The sequence below is a fragment of the Lepidochelys olivacea genome, assembly GCF_965140295.1.
Source record: "Lepidochelys olivacea isolate rLepOli2 genome assembly, chromosome: 10".
Classification (NCBI taxonomy): Eukaryota; Metazoa; Chordata; order Testudines; family Cheloniidae; genus Lepidochelys; species Lepidochelys olivacea.
Genome location: NC_140420.1, coordinates 72,309,927 through 72,333,021, shown reverse-complemented (window position 1 = coordinate 72,333,021; position 23,095 = coordinate 72,309,927). Strand labels below are relative to the sequence as shown.

General features: G+C 42.3%; 1 protein-coding gene across 4 annotated transcripts in view; it reads left to right on the top strand.

The window, feature by feature from the left end:
* The window catches only part of AKAP13 (A-kinase anchoring protein 13), a 325,968-nt gene that overhangs the window by 180,902 nt on the left and 121,971 nt on the right, over positions 1-23,095 (top strand). For all 4 annotated transcript variants that reach the window (XM_084642499.1, XM_084642498.1, XM_084642496.1 and 1 more), the window contains exons 9-10: positions 1,514-4,463; positions 9,942-10,018. In XM_084642499.1, coding sequence (XP_084498625.1) covers positions 1,514-4,463; positions 9,942-10,018 — 3,027 coding nt within the window. The remainder of the gene's footprint in view (positions 1-1,513; positions 4,464-9,941; positions 10,019-23,095) is intronic.

Here is a 23,095-nt window from a genome sequence, read left to right as displayed (position 1 = left end):
CTCCCCAGCCGGGAGCTCAGGTGGGCCGGACAGGATGGTCCAGTGGGCCGGAGTTTGCCCACCCCTTTAACAACCGGGTCTAAACCGGCTTCAAAATTTAACAACCGGTTCACGCGAACTGGTGCGAACCGGCTCCAGCTCTGATCCACTGATCACGGTACACCTTTCAGAGCCTCCCATGCTGAAGATGGGTATGTAGAGGAGCCCTTTCCCATCGTCGTCTCTCTGTCCTTCCTGTTTAAAGGACAACGCTTCTAAGTGCTCTAAAATCTGCATGCTTGCACAGATACTTTTCTTGATGTTTGCTATGCTTTGTGGGATTGCAGAGTGGGGCAAGTGACCCCCATCTAGGGTCCTTGGAACCAATTCTGGAGAGAGAAGCCCCCACATAATTAGCCATTTTAAAAAAGTTTCTGTGTGGTTTTTTTGTTCTGAACTAGAGGTTAAACTATTGCTCTGAAGTGGGACAAAACTTGGATCAAATTCTATCCTAAATAGTGCATGGCACCTGCTAAGTCTTGTGGGGACCCAAATGGTGAACAGTATTTAAGAACAGGTAAGGTTCTCCGTGGATGTGCCGTCTGGAAGGATTACATCAATAAAGAAAAAAAAAGTGAGAGGGTTTCTATGCAACCACTTTATGCTTGCCTGGGTAGTTCAAGGGAACTGGCCAACGTCATTGCCCCATTGAATATCCCACCACTGACATGTCTAGTCTGAGCCGTTGTATACCTGAACTATAAAGATTTAATAATGTGTATTGCTCACTTCAAGCGGTCTCTGTTATTATGTGGTTTTATTTTATGACTAGGGTTACTGTAAACACAGCAAGGTAGTCAGCAGCTGGAGTAACCAAAATGTGTGTTACATTGGGGTGGGGAGGAGCTGGAGACAGAGGACTTTGTGTATGGGAGTGGGGTGGGAGAAGGAACAAGCACAGGGAGATGGGCTCTGGAGGGAATGGGCAATGAGGAAAGGTGGTAGGCAAGCCTTGGATTGGTTGTTTGAGAAAAATCTGTACCTTTTACTAGCCCCCAGAGGATGGTGGCAAGTGGCTGCTTCCTGCTTTGAGGGCAGATTAATATGGTGTTTCCAAAGACACAGGGGTTCTGTAATCCTCCTACAGCCCAGAGCCAATCTCGAAAAGAATTGCAATGTGCCATTTTGGAGCTGGATTGTACATTCAAATGCATGTTACTTAATACTGCAAATTAAATTTAAATCCTGCTCTTTACTGAGTTTAAATTTAAATCCATTCAAGCAATAGTCTTCAATATAGCCAGCGGCTGGCAAGACTTAAAAGGTCAATTACTGTTCCAGTACATTTTGTAAATGCAGTTCAAGTGGATATACACACAGAGATGGAGGGAGGAGCTGATCTCATTTTGTTTGCACTCAGGTTAATGTTATAGATTTAATAATTGTACAGGTGACCGATAAATTAATGTGTGCACTTTGAGAGTGTGACATACAGCAAAACAAACAGTCACAGTCTTTATTTCCCTCTTTTCAGAGTGCAGCGAAACAGCCAGAGCCAGAGCTGAGAACTTCAGAGGATAACTGCAATATAGGAACAGAGGTGGAGGGTTTTCCGGCTGCTGCAGCCTCCCTCTCAGAAGAAATGCCAACAGAAGAAAGCAAAGAATGCCCTTCTGCACTAGTTAACTTTGATGTGAGGCAGCTCTCAGCCCCAACAGGCCAAAAAGAGAACCAGTGTGACAGTGGGAGTTTGGAAGTGCTTAACGACACATCAAGTGATTTGTTGAGCCTGGCGGGTATAGACAACCCAGGGTTTTCCTGTGAAAGTAAAAACACAGCTACGTTGAGTAAAAAGGAAGAGGAGGGGCCAGCCGCTATTGTAGACTCTGGGATTGTATCAGATAAAAATGACTGCACGCTGAGCTCAGGTTCTGGAGTAAGTGGTGCTGCAAGCCTTCCATCCTGTGGAAATACAAATGCGGAAACAGGAATGACATCCAGTGGAGTTGTTTTGAGTCAAGCCAGCCTGTGTAGTAGAGATAATACCCAACAGGAAGTGCAAATCGTTGAAGAGTGCGCAACTGAAAGCGCTGTTACTGTGGTTGAAACTGCATGCGAAGCCCCAACGCCCTGTGAGGGTGTGGATGTGGCTATGGGCCAGGCAGAATGCAAGAACTGTACAGGGTCTGTGGATGCTGCTTCAATCCAGCAGCATGTGGAGAATGGAGAGGATGAGACCCGGGGATTAAGAACTTCAAGTCTGAAAGAGCTGCCCCCAGCAAGTGGGGTGCTGATCCATGCTACTGAGCCCTTACTTGCAGTGTCACCAAAATCTCCAAGAGAAGGTAGGGAATGTGGAGCTGGACAAGGGATGCAGGCACAGGATAATGCAAATGTACGTGTTGACAGTAATATTATCCCTGTTGGCCATTGGGAGACAAGTGGCAGCAAAGAGAGTGGAACAGACTCGAACTCCAAAAATGCAAAGATTGGTTTGCCAGAGGGAGTAGTCCAAGGTGAACCCCTTGTAAAGCAGAGGCAGAGTATGATTCCCAACACTAGAGAAGAGCTGCTGGTTGTGACTGAAATAAAGGTTTCAGAGAATGCATTGGAACGTGATCCTGTTGTTTTGGAAGTGAACAACAATAGTAAGAGTATTGAGCAGGGTGTGCAGGTGGAAAATGGAAACTCAGATATTGGGCTGAATGAACTGGTTTTGAGTGACAATGTGCGGAATAATTCTGAAATGAAAAACAATCCCCTTGACAGGCCTGGTCCAAGTGATGCAGAGTCTGTGTGTTGCCTTGAAAGCAGTAAAACCTTTGCAATTCTAGCTGAAGGCAAAGGTGACAGTGAAGCCCTTAAAAAGATGTCACCGAGAACTGAAACTACTGGCAGAGGAAGCACAGATTCAGCAGAGGAAGGCCAGCGGTCTGCTGGCAATTGCCACACTGAGAATCAAGCTGTTTTAAAAGGTGAAATGTGTGACAGCTTAAAACCAGAGACTGCTTCAGCTAGCAAATGTGAGCCTGGGTCACAACCTCCACTTGACGCAGGTTTGTCCTCAGCAGAAAAAGAGCGTCTGCAAAACCAATTGGTGACATCAGAAAGAATTTCCGAACAGGAGGGGGTTGGCAAGCAAATGAAATCATTTTCGTCTCCCTTATTTAAAGGAGATGAACAACAGGGACAGGCAGTCGGTCAGGAGAGAGATGCTGCAGCGGCACCTCCAGGACAGGAGGCGTCTGTGCATGGTAATGATCCCGTCTTCTCTTCATGTGGCATGGGGACAGAGCGTATCCAGGATAATTTAATGGACACACCCTCTGCAATTCATAATAAAGAATCTAAACAAAACCAGGAAGTAGCAGCAGTAGCAGAGACGGCAGTGCTTGCTGAACAGGACAGTTCTGTGCATCGTAAGATAACAGCAGAAACTAGCTTGCCTAAAGACAGCGTGGAAAAAGAGGACTCTGACGAGAAAAGTCTGTCACAGCCGGCTGAAGAGAGCAAAGCTGAACCCAGTCAGGAGCTGTGTGAAAGTGGGACACTTGGCAAAGAAAAGGGTTTGTCCGAGGAGCCTGCTGCTACTGTGAAATCCTCTGTTTGCCGTCAGGGCGAGGAATCTGCAGCAAATGACAGTAACGCAGATATTGGGCTGAAAGGGGAAATCTCCTGTCAGGAAGCGGATGACAATGCAACAGTGGATGCAGAAGAAAGTATTGTACAAGGGTCTGAATCAGAGTACAAATCGCTGGATGCGAAGAATGACCCTCCTCCCGACGCAACGTTGAACCAGGAACGTGATCTCAGTCAGGGGGCACAGGGACGTTCTCTGCAAAACAAAGCACCAGAATTAAAGGAGGTCTCTGTTATGGAAGCACCTTCTGTTGCCTTTGAGAATAGGGTACCTCTAGGTATAGCTGAGACATCCACGATACCAGGTGATCCAGAAGAGGAGGAGGATATGAACAATGTACTGTCCAGAGCATCGCTTCAGCCTATTGCAGAAGAACCCCCCTGCGACAGCGACTCCAGCACTGACGCTGTCTGTTTGGCCAGTGAGAGCGAAGCTGGGTCTGAAGTGAAAGGAGCCCAGCAACAGGTCTTGGATTGGCCCAACAAAGACCAAGAGGAGCAGAGCAATGCCATGCTGGAAGCGTGTCTCTCACAGTCACATCCATACAATATCAATGCTGCTGCTGAGCTTACAGATGATGTTGGGGCAAAGTGCTTGGTTCCAGAGGCTGATGGCTCCTGGCTGGATGGATTTGTTTCTATATTGGAAACGCCTTCTGTCCCTGAGTCTGCAGTTGGGAAGCTAGAGAGTGTACCTGTTGGGGTTCTCCCCCCATCCCCTTCCAAAGCCGGAGTCATTACGGGAGACATCCTTAATGGAGAAATGGATTTAAGTTTGCAGTTTGATGAACCAACGAAAAGGGGGGATGCAAGCTCAGAAGTCCTAGGATCTGAGCCTGTTACAGGTAGGCAAAATAGTGTTTATTTTATATAGCATCATATATGCGCAGGGCATTTCACATGCAAATAAAGGAAGAAGCTCTCTGCGAGAAAGAGCTTCCAACTTAAATGAGATATTTCTTTCTTTTAAAGAATGAAAATCAGGCCATGGTGGGTAGAGAACTGAGTGTCAGAGGCCAGCCCTGGGAGGGGAATCCTGCCCTTGGCAAGTGCACTTTCTTTTCCTGCAGAGACCAGAAATCTGAAATAGATATTAAAGATTTACACTACAAGTATATGTTTCTAGGATTGCACCACAGTTAGGAAACAGTCTTATATTTATGCCAAAGTATTTTAGAGGCATCTTTAACATGTAAATTATGTTCCCTAGTAGGGAAGACAACAGTTAAATGGGAGTGTGCTGCTGAAATTTGCTGTGTATTAGTTACGTGTTCCCTTCTGGACCAGGTGCCTTAGGGTTTTGTGCTAACTTGACTTTCCTTCAATTCTGCCACGTTTTCTCTGCGAATCTGGAGTTAAAGAATATAACAGTGCTGTATTAAAGCTTCTGTTCTGGTCAACTGGAACAGCGGTGAGTGTCATTCTGAACTGGGCAAAGAAGCTTTCTGATTGGTGGCATTGAGTCATTTAAAAAAGAGGGGGAGAGAACACATCTCTCCACCCACTTTTCCTGACTGTGAAGCCATCCTGGAGCAAAGCCGCAGTCTTTTCCCTGTATTTAAGCAGTGCTGGAATTCAAACGCTTATTACTCGTTCAGTGCTATAAGCAAGAACGAAGGATCCGTGGGGACCTCTGATGAGTGATGTCATATGAGATAAGTGACTGCATCAGGAGAGCTTTGGCAGAGTCAGTCTGTGTTCAACAAGGGCTAATAGGAACCGTCAAAAAATAAAAACAAAACAAAACAGCAACTCTTCCTCTGATAAATACAACAAAAAATAACTGACTTTCGGAGTCTTCCAGATGGATTGAAATCACACGTGAAATTTCTACAGCAGCGCGCAGCTGGTTTGATCCAGGCTTTATATTACATGTGTTCAGGCAACTGTTAAATGTAAACAGCTGACCTATCTCTGGGTTGCTCTTGTTTAGTTATAAGGAATCTATAGGTAAGACATATCTTTCCTTTAACAAGCTCAAAACAAAAGACTAATTCAGAATTGTAAAGAAAATAATCAAAATAGATGTAATGCATCCATCAAAGCAGCAGTTTAGTGACAGGAGCTGTAAAATCATAGAAATATGTGACTGCTTTTTACTGCATAAAGGGAAGAGATTTTGTCAAATAGAGTTGTGGAAAGCCATTTATTTTAGCATTGACTGGCAGCATAGTTGTGGGTACCTATTCTTTGGGGGTAGGGCTGGTGAACGTTTTGTAAGTTTTGGTGAGCTAGGGATTTTAAAGTGTTTTATTAGTCATAGTAAGTTATCAGCTGCTATGTAACAGGCTGTTTACATGAATCAGAAAGCTCCTTTAAAAAAGAAAGTTCTATTTTTGTATTGTGGCAGGTTGACATTTCAATACAATGGGAGTGGCTGTAAGTCAATACCTGGGAATGCTAATTTCTTCTGGGAGCTCCTTGTTTTTTTGTCTCCTGCCCTCTAAGTCTCAGTAGCTAAGGTTTAATTCTGCACCTGCTGTTGGCTATATGGGTTTTTCATGCAAGATGTATAGAAATCAAAGAGACAAGGAATTACAGTGCTGTAAATTAGTGCCCATATTGAAAAATGCAGCTTGTGTTTTTATAAAAATGTTAAAACATGATACTAAGGTAGGGTAGGGGAAAGGAAACTGGGGAGGTGATTGTTACAGATTTCAAAAATGTAAAAGGGACGTAACATACAAGAATCCAGCGTATGTTCATCTCTTCTACCCATAAGAAAAAACATGGTCACAATCTGAAGCTGCCTAAAGGACAAATTAGGGTAGAATGGCTTCTCCCGGGGATTATTGGAACAATCTACAGAATAATGCTATATGGGCACAGACCAGACATGGGTTTAAAGCAAAGACAAGAAGATGTGTTGTGTTTTCTATTATTACTGTGCACTGTGTGGGAGGGGTGTAAGGGGGCGGGGGGGGAGAGAGAGAGGGCATTTAAACTTTGTGTGGTGACTGCCCTACCTGGATAACTTATTGTCTTGTCAAAGGAGCAAATTACTAAGTACTGTGAGGTTTTTCAAGTTCACTTTGTTCTGAGTCAGAACTTATCTTGGCAAGTAGGGACGTGTATATATTTATTTTGCGGTTAGGGACGTAACTGCTGCTCAGCAGAAAGAACCAAAATTCTTTTCTGACAGACTTTGGGCTGGAGTCCTTCTCAGAAGAGAGGCTCGGGTCAGGTGGATGCTTCCCTGAAACACACGTCACTGGGGATTGGTTTTTTTAATTGTCATTGCTAAATTGTCACAGTTTGTGATATGCAATCAAAGGTTTTTCTCTTCAGTGAGAGATGCAGGGAAAAATGCAAGACCATCTAGCTGTGTAAGGGTTTCATTTATGTTAACTGCTCCTCATGACATCACTCTCTTTCATCTCATTCCCTTGTCATGTGATCAGTTTAATAAGATTTAGAGTCCCCAAAAGAAAAATCAAGTCTGCATCCAAACAGCTATTCAGGGCCTGGTCCTCAAGAGCAGTGAAATCAAGGGGAGACTCCCATGCCTCTTGTAGAAAGTTTTATGAACCTCATGCAGTACTTAGGGGTTGGGCCTTTTATTCAGCACCAAATACCCCTGTGAAATGAGATTTTCCTGCAAACTATTTGAATAGTACATATTTGGCCTGACTTGCATTTGGGCAAGCAAGCAGTTGAGGTATGAAGCTGAAGTTTGGACACCCAACAGATAAGAAGACACACTGGCCTGGTTTCTACAGTAACTAAATCACGAATAGTGTGCCTTATTCTCTAGAGATTCCCCTTGAACAAATTGCCATAATGGATCTCCTGGCAGGTCTAGGCCTTTAGAGGCTGGCATCTGCTAATTTCCATGAGTAGAATTTTACCATTTCTACTTTCAAGCTCCTAACCTCATCCTCACCACGAGGACATCCACTTTGGCTGTCCAGAAAGGTTTTCACTAGCATTTATTTCAGCAGCTAGGGTGGCAGGTTCCACTGGAGGCAAGCTTTATTAATATTAATAATATTACATAAGGTGCTCCCTGCCTGAATGCCTCTGTGATGTATTTCAACACTAGTTTATGAGTTTGGGATATTCATTCTTAGTAGAAGTGCTTGTGTTCTGGAGGTAAAGTGCACAAAACTTGGTTCTTTCAAATCACATGCTGGACCAGTCCACGTGATGATATGGAAGCCCACAAAGGTCAAAACCTGGAAGTCAGATTTGGCTGGGTTGAAACCATATATGTAAATAATGCTCAAGGAATGATTTGCAAAGATAAAGTCCTTAAATTGTACATCTAGCCAATCACAGTTGTATAGGTTAACAACAAAAATAGGGTCTGATCTTGCTCCCATTGAAGTCAATGGATGTTTAACTGTTGGCTTTAATGGGAGTGGGATTAGACATGTCCCTTGCCCTCTCTTCAGGATCTCAAAGCATTTTACAAACATGAATGAATTTATCCTCACAACCCCACTGGGGAGGAGGCAAGTATCATTATGGTACCTGTTTCTCAGATGGAGAAGCTGAGGCACAGTCAGTTTAAGTGACTTGTCCAAGGCCACAGAGGAAATCTGTGGCAGAGCCAGGAAGAGAGCCCTGATGCCCAGTACTGTGTTTTGGCAACAAGATTGTTCCTTCCACCCCTATATTTAAGGAGCATCTTCTTGCATTTATGACAGCAGTCTGTCTGTTCCCCCTAAACACAGTTCCTTGTTCATATGTGCAGCCTGGGGCCCCAAGGTTGCTCCCTTCCCCCTCTATGGTCCTGGGGGAGTTAGGGTGCACATGCTGGGCATTAACAGGCTCGCATTTCCTGGGGGCCCATTCCTGCGGCATTATTATCCTTTCCAACAGCTCATTTCAAGAGTTTTTAGGGGAGGGTCACTCTTCCTAGCTGAACCCTCCCCCTTATCATAAGTACATGATCACTGGCTGTTTTGCCAACAAACTGGTGTCCCCTGGGTGATTCTCACGTGTGCTCAGAACTATTGCTGAATTGGCTCTGGTTTCGTAGACGGTTCTGCTGTTAACAACCCATAAACTCATCAGGTCTTTCTATCTGATACCACAGCATTGTGTTAATTTGTAATTTCTTTGAATTAGCACAGCAAGTGGTGTGTAGCAAAGTACCCTTAATGCCCTTAAGACGAACTAGCTTGCACTATCCGTGCAAACTACTTTTTTCATTGATTTTAATTTAAGATGGAACTGTGGTTTCCCGCAGCCTCCTTTTTATACAAATGATCCACTACAAATTGTCAGTTAAAAATCCTTTTGATTCCCATAGTGCTCAGTTACAGATGGCTAGGAGAAGAATGATGTGCCTTGTGGTTGGAGCCGGGAGACAGGGGTGTTGCATTCTGTCCTGGCTCAGCCACTGACTCACTGGGACACCTTGGTCAAATCACTTCACCTCTCTGCACTGCTGTAAAATGGGAATAGTTACATAACTCGCAATGTGGGGTAGTGAAGCTTAATTCACTGTCTCTGAAGTATTTTGGAATCCATGGGTCTTTAGAAGTGGAAATTGGTTTTAGATTTAAGTCCTGGTCAGCGTAGGTGTCACAAGACAAAAATGGTTATTTTAAAGTGGGCAAGGTGCAGAGAAAGAAAATGCTGGTGTAAATGGTGATCGTTTAAGTTTTGCATGTTAATTTGCTGGGAAGAGAGGACAATAGGATTACAAAGTTTTTCTTGTGTTTCATCAGCACCATCACCAGAAAAAAAATTTTTCCAGGCGGTTGCCAAATTTGGGTGGAGACTGACTTGCCTTACTACTCTCTGGGACCTAATCTACCACTTCAGGTTAAGGAGAAGAGGCATGTGTGGAGAAGCTGGCATTGCATTAAACACTTGAAAGTTGAGAAAATATTCTTGCCTCCCACCTGTCTCCATGTTATGGTAAAGAATCGTAGAAGATTAGGGTTGGAAGAGACCTCAGGAGGTCTTCTAGTCCAACCCCCTGCTCAAAGCAGGACCAATCCCAACTAAATCGGAGAAAAACAAATATATACTTTTTGATCATACAACAGGAATAATGGAAGCCGAGTCTTCTTTGGTGTAAACATATATGCAAATATAACCTAGATTTCAAGCTTCACATAGAGCCATCTGTAGAAGTCTAGTCCTGTGATTTCTGTGTGCTCACTGCTGTTTCATATTTCCTTCATTCACAGACACTGTAGTTGTAAAATTACTAACAAACAAGCAGCAAAGTCAGGAATAAAACCAGCTGTTGGAAAGAAAATAATGCCTGTTGAGTTTTTTAGAAGTATTTGAATAAACAGAAAAACAGCAGCCTTAAACAAAGGGAGTTTGCTTAAATCTACTTTGCAAACCTTTTGTCCTTGCAGAAAAGCTGGAGATGAAAATTGAAGATGAGGTGGATTTTTTGAAAGACCTCAGAGAGCATGCAGTTTCTGAAGGAACAGTAAGTGTCATTTTCGCATCTTTATATTGTACTTTGCCATGCTTTAAAAAGAAATGTCTGTGCAGCTGATGATGATCAGCTGAGTTGCTGATTTCCTTTCCACAGCTGCTGTGAAGCGAAACGTAAGTTATACAGAGTGGCTTTTCTTGTTAACCTTCTAAAACTAGCATTGATTTTTAGTTCTCCTTATTTTTGAAATAGTATTTAGTTTAAAATAAAAAGATGATAAAAGACAAATTAAAAATGAAAGCCACAAAAGGTTTTGACAGTCTCATAATGTACGATAGGTACCTCAGGTCTGTTGATGCTCCACAATATGAGGTTGTCAAAAGTTGGGGAGGTGAAAGATTCGCTCCTCCTCCTACAGTATTAGTGTAGCTCATGGTGTAGTTAACATAAAATGATTGTTCATAAGTGTGTACAGAGAGACAGCATGGTCCGGTGGATAGGGCACTGCACTGGAAGTCAGGAGATCTGGTGGTGTATGTGGCTCTGCTCTGTCCTGTTTCCTTGTGCAAGTCACTTCATCTCTGTGCTTCTGTGTCTCCTCCCACCAGTCATTTGTTTAATTGTTAATTCCTCAGGGCAGGGGACTATTAACTACGGCCTGCTCTATGCTAGGAAGTTAGGTTGACCTAGCTACATCCCTCAAGGGTATGAATTTTTCACATTCCTAAAAGACATAGTTAAACCGACCTAAGCTCCAGTGTGGACAGTGCTAGGTCGAATGAAGAATTCTTCTGTCGATGCAGCTACCACCTCTTGGAGAGGAGGATTTATTAAAGCGACGGAAGAACCTCTTCCGTCTCTGTAGTAAGAGTCTGTGCTATAGTGGCACAACTGCAACTGTGCTGCTGCAGTGTTTCTAGTGTGGACGTAACCTCTGTGTTTGCACAGTGCCAAGCACTCCAATTTTGTTTGAAATCTATATGCACTACAGTAATACAAATAAATAATAATCATAAGCCCAAATACAGGGGGAACCAAATATGAGGGGGAAGGGGGAACCATAAAATTCCCAAAAACCATAAAACCAGGAAAAAAGACCAGGCAGGAAGTTTGAAATGAAGTGGGCTTATTTTGTGTTAAACATTTTCTGTCACCTTCAGCTGTCACCATTTTTGAGGATTAATTGCAATAATAAAAGCTAGGCTATCACATTTGTTTGAGATGGAGTTAAGCTGTGGTTTAAAACAGACTTCGTGCATTTTGCTCTGTTATAAGCTGTCTTTCTCGATGTTATCTGACCCAATTGTCTTTGAGGCATTTTCGGTAGTGTGCATGTGCGCTGTTTTAGAGCAGCAGTATTTGTGTGTTAGTTTATAATTAAGAAGCTAATGTTATAATAGTAAACAGTATAAAGATGAAGTAACATTACAGGGTGGAGCCTGTAATCTTCTCTGCACATTAATGAAAGCTCTTTGGGTGGTAAAATAATCTTGCCAAAGCAGACAATAAAATCAGGCTTATTTTTGTATGTTTTTAACAAGTTAAGGCTGAGTTTGTAATTGTTAACTCAATGAGTTAACCAGGGAATAGTGCTAGTAACCTTCCAATCTAAAATGTGTGCACTTTGATAAATGTCTTGCATTATCATAATGCTGTAGTGTAAAGATGCTGACTGTTTTTATCCCACCCCTTTTGATAGATAATTTTTATGACTAATCCCTGGGTGTCTGCTTGTATAGCAGGATCTATTTAGACAAAAGCAAAAAGAACACACCCCATATTTCATTTATTTCAAGCAACATGCATCTCAAAAGAGGAACAAAAAGAAAGGTACTGAGTTTAGTTTTTGTTTTATGTTTCATAATGTAGGTGGTATGCTACTTTAATATAAATCTGGCTGCAGCTTTGTCCTGTCCCTTTGCTTCCCTGCAGAGGGAAGGAGCATGCTCAGATTAGCCAACCTCCCCGGCCCCTTTTTAAATCTGGCTTTTCTGGTGTGGGATTGGGAGCGCCAAGAGAATGGAAAGTTTGCTGCAGAAGGAGTGACACAGTTTCCTGTTGCTAAGTTCAACAAAAACAACATAACAACTGTACTATATTAAGGCCATTTAAAAAAAAACAGCTGAAGATTTATAAATAGAGCTTAATTCACACATGTAGGTTTAGCTAGTGGCTAGATTTAGGCTGGGGATGGGATGGGGGAGAAGAATCTCAAAATATAGATGTGCAGCTCTCTCTGTTCTCCGCTACTGCTTCATGTAGTGTTAATTTCACATAGCCCGGATTTTTTCAGGTGTCCACTGCCTTCTCATTAGTGGGCCATTTGGTGGTTAGTAAAAGTGGTTTCTTAGTTTGCTCCAAATCGGGACTATTTTATTGTTTGCATCTACTCATGGGTTTTGTTTATTAAAGATACTTTATTGATGTTGTTGGGAAGCAAAGTGAAAGTAACCACATTTTTCACATCTGAAATTTGCATGGTAGTATTTTCATATCTATAATTCAGAAATAAACTTCTGTGCAGAGAAAAGTAAGCACTGAACTTTCAGTCCCTAAAAGAGAGAAGCTTCATTGTCCTGAGCCTGTTGCATGCCATATGTGAACATGGGGGTGAGTGGAGTTCTGTATACCTCTTCTTTATGGTTTAATCTCCTAGCCAGAGGAGTAATTGGGTAGCTGGTGCACAGCGATTGTACTCGCTTGAGCTTTATCTGTACAGGTACCTATCGTGTCCCAGAAGACTTTGCTTGAATATGGATCTTGTGCATGTGATGGAAAGGCTGCAGCTGAAAAGGATTTAGGAAAAGTGTGGCTTTGAGAATTGCAAACATTAAGAATATAACAGGAAAAGAGTATATGAGAAGGTAGTTCTAAGTGGAAGCTTCGGAATTTAACAATCAACATTTGGATTTGGCTTCTCTGTACACAGAACCACACGCTCTCATTGACATAAATAGCTACAGTTGTCATAAATACTGTTAAACACAACCTAGGAAGATCTTCTTTACTGTCACAGTGGTAGGGCTGGGTGTTCTAAAGTACTTGTCCATTGCTGCTCTTTGCCATCCAGCAATTATTGGGAGATGAAATTATTTGCTCTTCCATCCTCCTTCCTGTAGGGTTTCTCCAATTAAAGTGGGCATTTCTCAAATGTCTTAAAACTGCTTCCTTAGAGATTATATTTGTTCAGTTTTAGGTCCAATTTTGTAGCAAGAATTTCCCAACTTGTTCTAAGAACTAGGGTCACCAAATGAAATTAATAGGCAGCTGGTTTAAAACAAATAAAAGGAAGTATTTCTTCACACAACGCACAGTCAACCTGTGGAACTCCTTGCCAGAGGATATTGTGAAGGCCAAGACCATAAGTGTTCAAAAAAGAACCAGATAAATTCACTGAGGATAGGTTCATCAATGGCTATTAGCCAGGATGGGCAGGAATGGTGTCCCTAGCCTCTGTTTGCCAGAATGAGCGACAGGGGATGATGGATCACTTGGTGATTACCTGTTCTGTTCATTCCCTCTGGGGCACCTGGCACTGGCCACTGTCAGAAGACAGGATACTGGGCCAGAGGGACCTTTGTTCTTCATGCATTTAGCAGTATGTACTATAAATTGTGGTTATGTCTGAGATTTAATTAGCTACTCTTTTGTTTCTCCTTTTGTATTTTGTTTGGGGAACATAAGTGGAATTGGGGACGATAGCAGGATATGATCCATTCATGTTAAACTTTATCACTTCTAAAACTGAATGACTCCAGACTCTTCATCCAGGGGTCAAGACATACTGATGGGAAATCAGTCCTACCTTCGATACACGGTTATGTTCAAGCTTAGCAGACATGACTTAGTTTCAGTAAACTGACAGGATGTCAGACTATTTGTGCACTGACAGCCTTAAATCTTTATTAAGTCTCTACTTTTTGAAGAGATAAATAAGCATGACTTTGTGTTTGTATTTAGAAATGGAATCTGGTAGCTGTGGGGGGTCAAATAACACTTACTACTTTCTGACGTACATTTCCCTTTGTGTTCACCCCAGAAATAAATTGCAGCTGTTTTATTCATTGAATCGCTTTGTGTAGTGATGACACAATGGAAGAAACTGCCTTTCTTGGTTCTTGCTATTTTTTGAGTGTCCAAAGCTGAGAGTAACAGTCGGTAGCTGGCTGATGAGAACACAGATGGTTCACTAGGAATTCTCCTTTTTGCTTATTATTTGGTTTATTTACCATATATTGTTGAGTGTTATGCATCCTCCCTTTAAAGGATGGATGGTTTTAAAGGACTGGATGTATTTTCAACAAAAAGTACGTTGTTGGTAAAAGTGGAATTTGTAATGATCTTTCCGTGGAGGGAAACTAAACTAAGTAAGCCGTTTGCACTTTTCCACATGTCCACTGGTCCAGGTTCTTCAGTAAGGAAACACCAATGACAGGTGCTAGCCGCATCATTTACTTCATTGGGAGGTGCTCAGGTACCATGGTGATCGATGCAGTAGATGCTTGAATAGAATATACTCAGTGGTCCACAACCTTTCAGTTGCAATAGCATGTTCATGTTCCCAGAAGAGTGTGGTGGGCGTCGGACACCGAAACGCCGCTGAGAAGCAGCGGCATTTCGGCAGCAACGCTTCTTGCTTCTGGGCGGTATTTCGGCAGCTGGTTGTCCGGCAGCTGCACTCCTCGGCAGTGGGTTGCCCGGCAGAAGCGCTCTCTTGTCGGTAGGCGGGCTACGCTTTGGGGACCACTGTACTAGATAATGCTGCTTATATACCCTTCCATAAGCCTTTTTGTTCTGTGTTTGCACAATACCGGCATAACAGAGTTCTGGTCCATGACATGTCTCCTGGGCACTACTGCAGTACAAATTAATAATAATAATAATAATAATAATTAATAATAAATTGTTTAATCTGGAAGGAAAGTTAATCTCCCACATTTGAGGTTGTTAGCACTTAAATTCATCTACAGCACTTAGAAGAAATGGAATTGAATTACTAAAGCTAATATTTGTATATATGCTTAGGGTTACTTATGTGAGAAACATATGCACCCAAAAAACACAAAACCAAAATTCTTTTTAGAGCCAAAACAATTAGCAACATAAGTGTATCGGTTTAAAATTTAAAACTGCATTTTAAAGCATTATATTTGAAACCGCCTTCTCTTTTATTTATCCACAAGCCCTGAGCTCAAAGCTACATACTTACCTCATCTTAATAAATAAATAAATAAACCTTTTAAAAAAAAGCTGTTGACTTTTTCTGTAGTGTTATTTTTATTATTTCATGTGGCTTTTAGGACAGGGGCACCTTTTAGACCTTCAGGACACTGGTAGCTCTGCCACTGGGATGCTCGAACCACTGCCCCAGAGGGAAATGAGAAAATAAAATAAAGATTTTCCAAAAGTGACTAATGATTTTGGGCACCTTCATTTTTGGGGGTTCAACTTGACACGTTTTAAAGGGACCTGATTTTCAGAGGGTGGGGCTCTTAGCACTTTCTAAAAGTCAAGCCCCTTTTAAGGCATCTCACATTAGCTGTCCAATAACTGATGTGCCTGAAATCATTAGTCGCTTTTGGAGATCTTGGTCATCTTTTTTATTATCCTTGCCATATTATGTGTCGTTCTTTATTGTTGATGCCCCCATTGTAGCGCCTCACAATGAAGGATCCATTCGGGGGCAGCTGCACCGATGACTCGTACTGTGTAGTGAATATCCCAATAGGTGACTCTGAAGCAACAGTAGCAGCCGTAATAGGGTTTTATTGGACAGGATGACACCCACAGCCAGTGCCTTTCCAAACCTGGGCACTATGCTAATAGAACAGTGGAAGAGTGTTATAGTCCCCACTTAAAATATTGACCAAGGCATTTGGAATGATGTAAATGAGCAAAACCCAGAATATACTGTGGGCAGTGAAGACAAAGATTATGTTAAAGGTGTAGCTAATTATAGGTGTTCCTGGCAGCGTTGTGTAAAGTTAAGGTTGCCCACGACTTCCCATCGTAAGACCTTGTTCAGAGTTGCTTATAAGTTTGACAGGCAGTAGCCATTCAGGCTGGAATTTTCCATGCCCAGTGTCAGCTTCAATCTGAATTTTTTGGGGAGGTTTTAGTTAAAATGATTCATCTGTTTCTGAAATTAAGGAAAAATACCTTTTGACCAAGTTAAAAAAAAAATGCCTACAACCATTTAATTGAGGAACTCTAGTGTCCCCGTGCTTGGGAGCAGCGAATTGAAATTTGGCAGGGGGGGTCACCCTGGTGTCAGGGTTGTGCCTTTTGATGTTCCTGTGAAAATCTGCCCAAATTTGGCCAAGATATGACTCCAAAAAAAAATCTGTTTAAACATGTTCAGTAGAAAGTTAGCTTTGTAGCTAAATTCTCCAAAGATTCTGACTGTACTGAGCATGCTTCAACCCGGATGGCCAGGGCTGAGTAAACTATCCCTATGCCTGCACCTTCTGGCAGCCAGGGGCTAGTGTGGCACCCAGCACTGGAACTGAGTGCTAGAACACTGTCTTTTGTTTTCAGAATACAGAGGAGTGAGGAATTGGGAGGCAGAAGGGTCCATACCTCCTTGAAGGAGTCATGGAGGATGGGAGACAGGAGTTGGGAGCAAAGAGGGTCAGGAGCCGGGGGGAAGGGGGGAGGACGTGAGAGGGGGAGAGGAGCAGAAGCTGGGGTAGGGGGAGCTGTTGTGGGGCAGGAGCTGAGGGCTAGGAAGAGTGTGGATAGGAGCAGAAGGGGAGGGATGCAGGAGCTGCATTGTGGGGGGTGTTGGATATCCGTTACTCTGTTAGCTCAAGTGATAGAGGTCTGGGCCTGTGGATGTAAAGGTTCAAATGTCTGTTGGAAGCATATTGATGCCCTGCCTCAAATGATCATGCGATAAAATTTCTGTTTTATATTTTTGTAATTAAAAAATTACTTTTAACAAACAAAAAGAGACATTAAAAGAATGTTAAGGTTGCAAGGTCAAGGACATAAAAGTGAGGAAATGCCAAAATAAAGGGTACAATCCGAATTTGGCCTTCTTTTTAATCTTTAATTGCATGACCGCATGGTATATTTTCTATTCGACCTTGTTGTAGTGTGGGAAACTTCAATTGAATGTCCGAAGTTTGGCAGTTATAAGCAACTGAGAAACTTAACTGTAGGTAGCCCTATATTCTCTGGCTATTAAATTCTTTGTGCCGTTTGCCTTTTTAAAATGTTTTACTGCATTTGTAACTATTATGAACATGGAAGGAAGCCATGCAGGAGAGAGGATCCCGCTGAAATAACTTGCAGTTCTTGAAGACCACATTGCTTTTCTGTGAGTGATGCAGTGAGGATCAATCTCCTCCACCCACCCTTCCAGAGCTGACAAGGAGAGGAATGGAGTGGGGGAAATAAGCCAAAAATGGGATGTTTTATCAGTGTTTCCATTACCACGTGTTGTACTTACTCTAGTAAGGGTGACACACTGGGGCAGAACTTTAGTCCGGTCATCGGCATAGTCCTTTCTCACACCCACTAGTATCCTGTCTCTAGCTGGGTCATTCACAGAGCACAGGCTCCTGTGGTCTGAGGGGGAAATTATGTCAGACGGTCAAACTTTTTTTTTTCCTTCTTACTTTTAATCTCAGTGTCTTATTGAATAACATTCCCTTTTATGTTTGTTAGCTTTAAATGGTAAATATGTTCTGATTTCAGTTTCCCCTGCACTGCTGAACTACACAAAGGTGATTTTCACTGTTAACGCTGCCTGAGGATATGCAGTTATCCCTGTCCCCCGTTCTCCCCCTCCAGTGAAAAGTCTGTGTATCTCCAAATAGACTCATAGACTTTAAGGTCAGAAGGGACCATTGTGATAATCTAGTCTGGCCTCCTGCACATAGCAGGCTACAGAACCTCACCCACTCCGGAAATAGACCCTAACCTCTGGGCTGAGTTACTGAAGCCCTCAAATCATGGTTTAAAGATTTCAAGTTGCAGAGAATCCACCATTGACTAGTTTAAACCTGCAAGTGACCAGTGCCCTGAACTGCAGAGAAAGGCAACACCCTACAGGGTCTCTGTCACTCGGACCCAGTGGAAAATTCCTTCCGAACCCCAGATCTGGCGATCAGTTAGACCCTGACCGTGTGGGCAGGACCCCCGAGACAGATACCTGGGAAAGAATTCTCTGTAGTAACTCAGAGCCTTCCCCATCTACTGCCCCATCTCCATCAGTTAGGGAGTTTTGCTACTGGCAGTCACCAGTGGGCCACATGCCTTTGAAGGTAATCCCATCATACTATCCCCTCAGCTCAGATATTTGCTTTTGGATTACCAAAGCAGCATATTCCACAGTGTGTGCTTTCTAGAGTTAGAATAACTATAAAATATAAGGAAACTAAAATAGTGACTAGCCTGAGACTATCCTGAACAAATATTAGCAGAACTCTTTTTTTTTTTTTTTTAATAAGTCGGCGGCAGGAAGGCTTTCACAATACTCCTTTCGCCACCCCCCGCCCTTCCCACAATTCATCTATGATGTCATAAAGTAAGGGGCAAAATCCCAGATCCAGTGCCAACACCATATTCACGGGCTCAGTACTGGACAATTCTGCAGGACTATGAAGTGGATGAATGCGCATCCCCCATAGCCCAGGTCATAGAGTAGAAGCCACTAAGACTGTTGTAGTACCTGCTGGTGGCTTGAGAGGGCAGATCCATGTAGTCATGGATGGATTTATCTGCACCTGCCTCTGCAGAGTAGCATTCTTTGATGACATGGAAGAAGCCACCACAGAGCTGGGGTCTGCAGATTGCAAAGGCTGTTGCATGGGGTTCTGATTTTCTGTCATCTTCATGCCCCCAACTCCTGCAGGTTGACCTCTAAGATTCCCTTACAAAGCTGAGTTCTGCATCATGCTGGGTGGATGCACGCCCTCCCCAGGATCCTTTTGCTGCACTGGGTGAAAGGGGCCAGAACAGCTTTGGTTCCACTGCCAGAAGATTCTCAGCAGTCCCAGAGACAAGACCGTGTTAGCTCGTGTGTGGGAGCCATGCTCCTCATTATTACCCCTTTGGTCCAGATTTCCTGCCAATACCGGTCACAAAGGGTATTTATCGGTGAGCTTTTTCACCTTGAGTGTTGAAGCTTCATGAGATACGTGGAGTTCCCATTGCATTCCGTAGATGCCATTCTGCTGAACAAAACCTCTAAGGCTGTGGTGTAAAAGTTGAGATGGAATATGTATGTAGTATTGAATCTTACTGTAATACTTTTGTTGGACATTAAGTAGAAGAGATTAGCTCTTGTTAAGATGTATAATACAGTAGCACCCTGACACTCCAATCAGTATCAGGGCTCCATTTTGCTAGGAGCTTTTCCAAACATATATGATGACTGATTCTCAACCACAAAGGGCTTCCAATCTGGGAATCTCTCTCAAATATCTCACCAGTGGTAAATAATGTATTACTTTCTCTTTATGTGGTTAATTTATTGCTGGATATTGATTTTTTTAAATTGTTTCCTATATTAACACAGCTGTGTAATCAAAGGTATCCATCACTATGGCATGTAAGAGCTGGCATTAACATTGTTTGTTGAAGAAATACTAAATTGTACTTTAAATGATTAGGAGAACCCAGGCATTTGGACTCTTTCACTTATACTTTAACACTTTCAATCTTGTCGTGTTATAGCAGACACAATTACTACATAGTTAACTCCTACTCTAAATATAGAGAAAAGTTGATACCAACCTCAAAGACCAAATGCTGATTTTCAGTGGAAATTTATATATTATGAGAAGTGGGTATTTTTGGAAGTCACATTATAGAATGTTTACTTTTTACATTTGTTTCCGTTCTGGTACTTTGGCATTTAAAATCAGCACCCTGTAACCTGGATAAGCAAGGACTTACTGCTAGATATATAGGCTATGGCTGATTGGTTATTAGAATGGTTTAGAAAGAAAATTTATAGCCAAGAATTCTACACTAGTGGTAGGTTTTTCATTTTAATTGCCATATGTGTGCCTTTTGATTTTGGGTTTTTTTCCCCCCTTCATCATAAAATATGACAAAATTGAAATAGTGTTTAGCTCTCTCTCCATCCTGGGAAGATGTTTACAGACTTGTTGACGCTCATCCAGTATGCTAATTCTCTCTCACAAGTATTCATCGCAAGTGGTTCCCAGGACCCCATCAGAAGAAGAATGTTGTTGTTTTGTTGTGTAGGAGCACATATTTTATAGTAGCAACACATTCCATATCCTGTGCTATGATTGGTGTTGCTGCTTTTGGAAATGAAGTATTTAATTTCAGGTGATATGGAGAAAGTCACTTCTAAACCCTTGAAGTGTTACACAGACCAGTCTTACATAGTTGCCTATTAGTTCCTCTGATGTATGGTTGGGCACACTTTCTGTGGATAGTGTGAAGAATTTTTCTTGCTGGAAGCAAAGATTAAAACAAAATTAGTAGACCTGTTCAACATCTTTCAGAAATGTTTTGAAAAATATTTCAGCACATTTTGACCAATCCTATATTTTATAGACTTTCCGTGAAGATCCAGTATCTTAAATCTCTAACCTTGTGATGGTATATTATTCACATATGTTGCTGGAGAGTAATCTGCATGGAGAAGTTCCTGCTGTTTCATCTGTAGACTGATATTGTGTGGGTGTACTTATGGATTATCCTTTTGGTTCCTATCCCTGGTTTTGAAGACCCCCATGAGTCTCGTGGAGGGAGATAGTGAGAAGAAGGGGAAGAGGGTGGGAAATGGTAGTGGTACATACAGAGTTTAAAACCCTTTTGCAGTACAGTGAATTTTCTTGTTTGTGGAATGATGCAGAAGAGCAAGAGCGGGCTACAGAGTTTAACTGACTACTAGATTTGGCATTGGGGAAGGAATTCATCCCTTCTTCTGGAATCTTGTGACAACAGGAGGACAAATGCTAGCTGGATGTTGGTTGTTCTAGCATCTGCAGTATGTTTGTTTTCCTATCTATTATTTTTGCTTGGCACAAGGTTTACTTTGTACTGAGTGTGTACTGAAGCTAGTAACCTAATAACGCCAGTGATGATTTTGTCTGTGAATCCAGAGTTTTTAATATGCATGAGCTTCATTTTTTAAAAAGCGTAATCAGGCTGGCTGTTGGAACATTGTTAAAAATTGGAACGAGCTCAGAAAAGAGCTACAAGAATGATTTGTGATCTGGAAAACATGCTTGATATTGAGAGGCTTAAGAAGTTCACTGTATTCAGTTTATCCAAGAGAGGATTAACAGTTGCCGTGATCATGATGGAAAAGTACATGTATGGGGAAGAGATTTCTGGTAGTAGACGTCTTTTTAATCTAGCAGAAAAAGGCACAATGAGATTCAGTGGCTGAAGCTGAAATTAAATTCAGACTAGAAAAAAGGTACACATTTTAAGTGTAGTTAACCATTTAAACAACTTACCCTAGAGATGTGGTAGAGTCTCCATCACTTGAAGTCTTTAAATGAAGACTGGATGTCTTTCTAAAAAATATGCTGTAGTGCAAATAAAAGTTATGGATTTGATGTAGAAATTTCTGGATGAGATTCTCTGGCATGTGTTATGCAGCAGGTGATAATAAATGTCACTTCTATGTTAGAAGATCAGACACAGTGATGGCATTCTGGAGAACCCAGATATGGATGTGAGTGATTATTCAAGAGAGGAGCTGAAACCAGTGTCCTGGCAGTAGATGGAGAGTTAGAGGCTGATGGTAATATCCAGGAATGGCACTTCCAGAGAGAGCGGTTGAAAAGGGTTGTGCATCAGAAGAAAATATAAAAGAAATGAGAGCGAGAAAGAAAGAGGGAGGGGAAGAGAGAGAGAGCATTTTATTTAAAGCTAGAGTGCAGATTAGAAAGAACAGTTCTTCTGTTAAGTATTTCCATTCATGCCGTGTGAATTGCTATGAAAATCTATTTGGCATTTTACCCAGTGCCATTTAAAACACTTTCTCTGGAATTATGGAACTGAAAACTGAACTTAGCCTCACAGTTTCTTCACAGAATCTGTTTAGTTTTTGTTCTCTCTCTCCAACCTCTCCGCTTCCCCCGCACCTTCCCCTTCTTTTGTAGACTGTAATGCTTATTTTTGCAATTGTTTTTATGCAAAGGTGAAAATAATAAGTCCTATTCTTCTAAGGCCTATGCCCTGTTGCTGCTTGATGCCTCGTATTGATTTGTGTGACCTGAACTGAGACTGACAATCAATTGTCAGTACAGGCCAGAAACCTCACAGAATGTTTTTTGATTTTTCAAAATGTTTCTAGGATGACAGGAATTTCAAAATACCCAGTCAAGTGGCAGCCCAGATGTTACCATTCCTCTCCCTCTCTGCCCACAGAGGATTAATGCAATGCACTGTTCTGTCCTCACTTGTGTAGACCTGGATTCAGATATAGCTTAAATCACCAGTGTCTTGATTCGCGGTGGCTTCCGCCTTGTCTCTACAACCACAACATTTGGTATAGTTGGCGGTGACAGTTTGAGATGGCCCCCAGACTGGAATTGCACAGATGGGGGTGAGGGGTTGGAGTTGCAGTGCAGGATTAAAAATCTGTTTATTTTAGGCCTGTTTTAGATGCTAGTGTCAGGGTTAACTGAACCTTTGACACTCTTTCCTCTCCCCCCTCCCCCCCACATCCCGAATCCTTGAGAGCACCCACTTAAGGTTTCAGGCTGTCAGGTGTAACCTCTCTTGGGCAGAGACATGCATCTGTCTCCCTCCAGACTGGGGGTTTCGGCTTGCAGCCCCTCTGCACCTCACTGTGACTTCCCCAGCAGGTCCAACAAGGGTCCAGCAGCTGTGGTTAACCTTCCTCCGGTGGCTACAACAGGGTACACCAGTTACCAACCAGCCCTCACAGAGCAAAATGCATTTATTCTTAGGAGAAAAGCATTAGAGACAGCATATAAAAGCAATAAAAGTTCCTATACACATGCTAAAATTTTGCCAGAGGTCAACCATTTGTCTTAGGGGCTCCTAGTCGGCCTAAGTGTTTCCAACCCTTCTGCAAGGGTTACCCCCTACCCCCGCCGCTTTGAATATAAGGTCCTATTCATTTGCTGGATCCAGAAATAAGGCCTTTGTCAGTTCAAACTC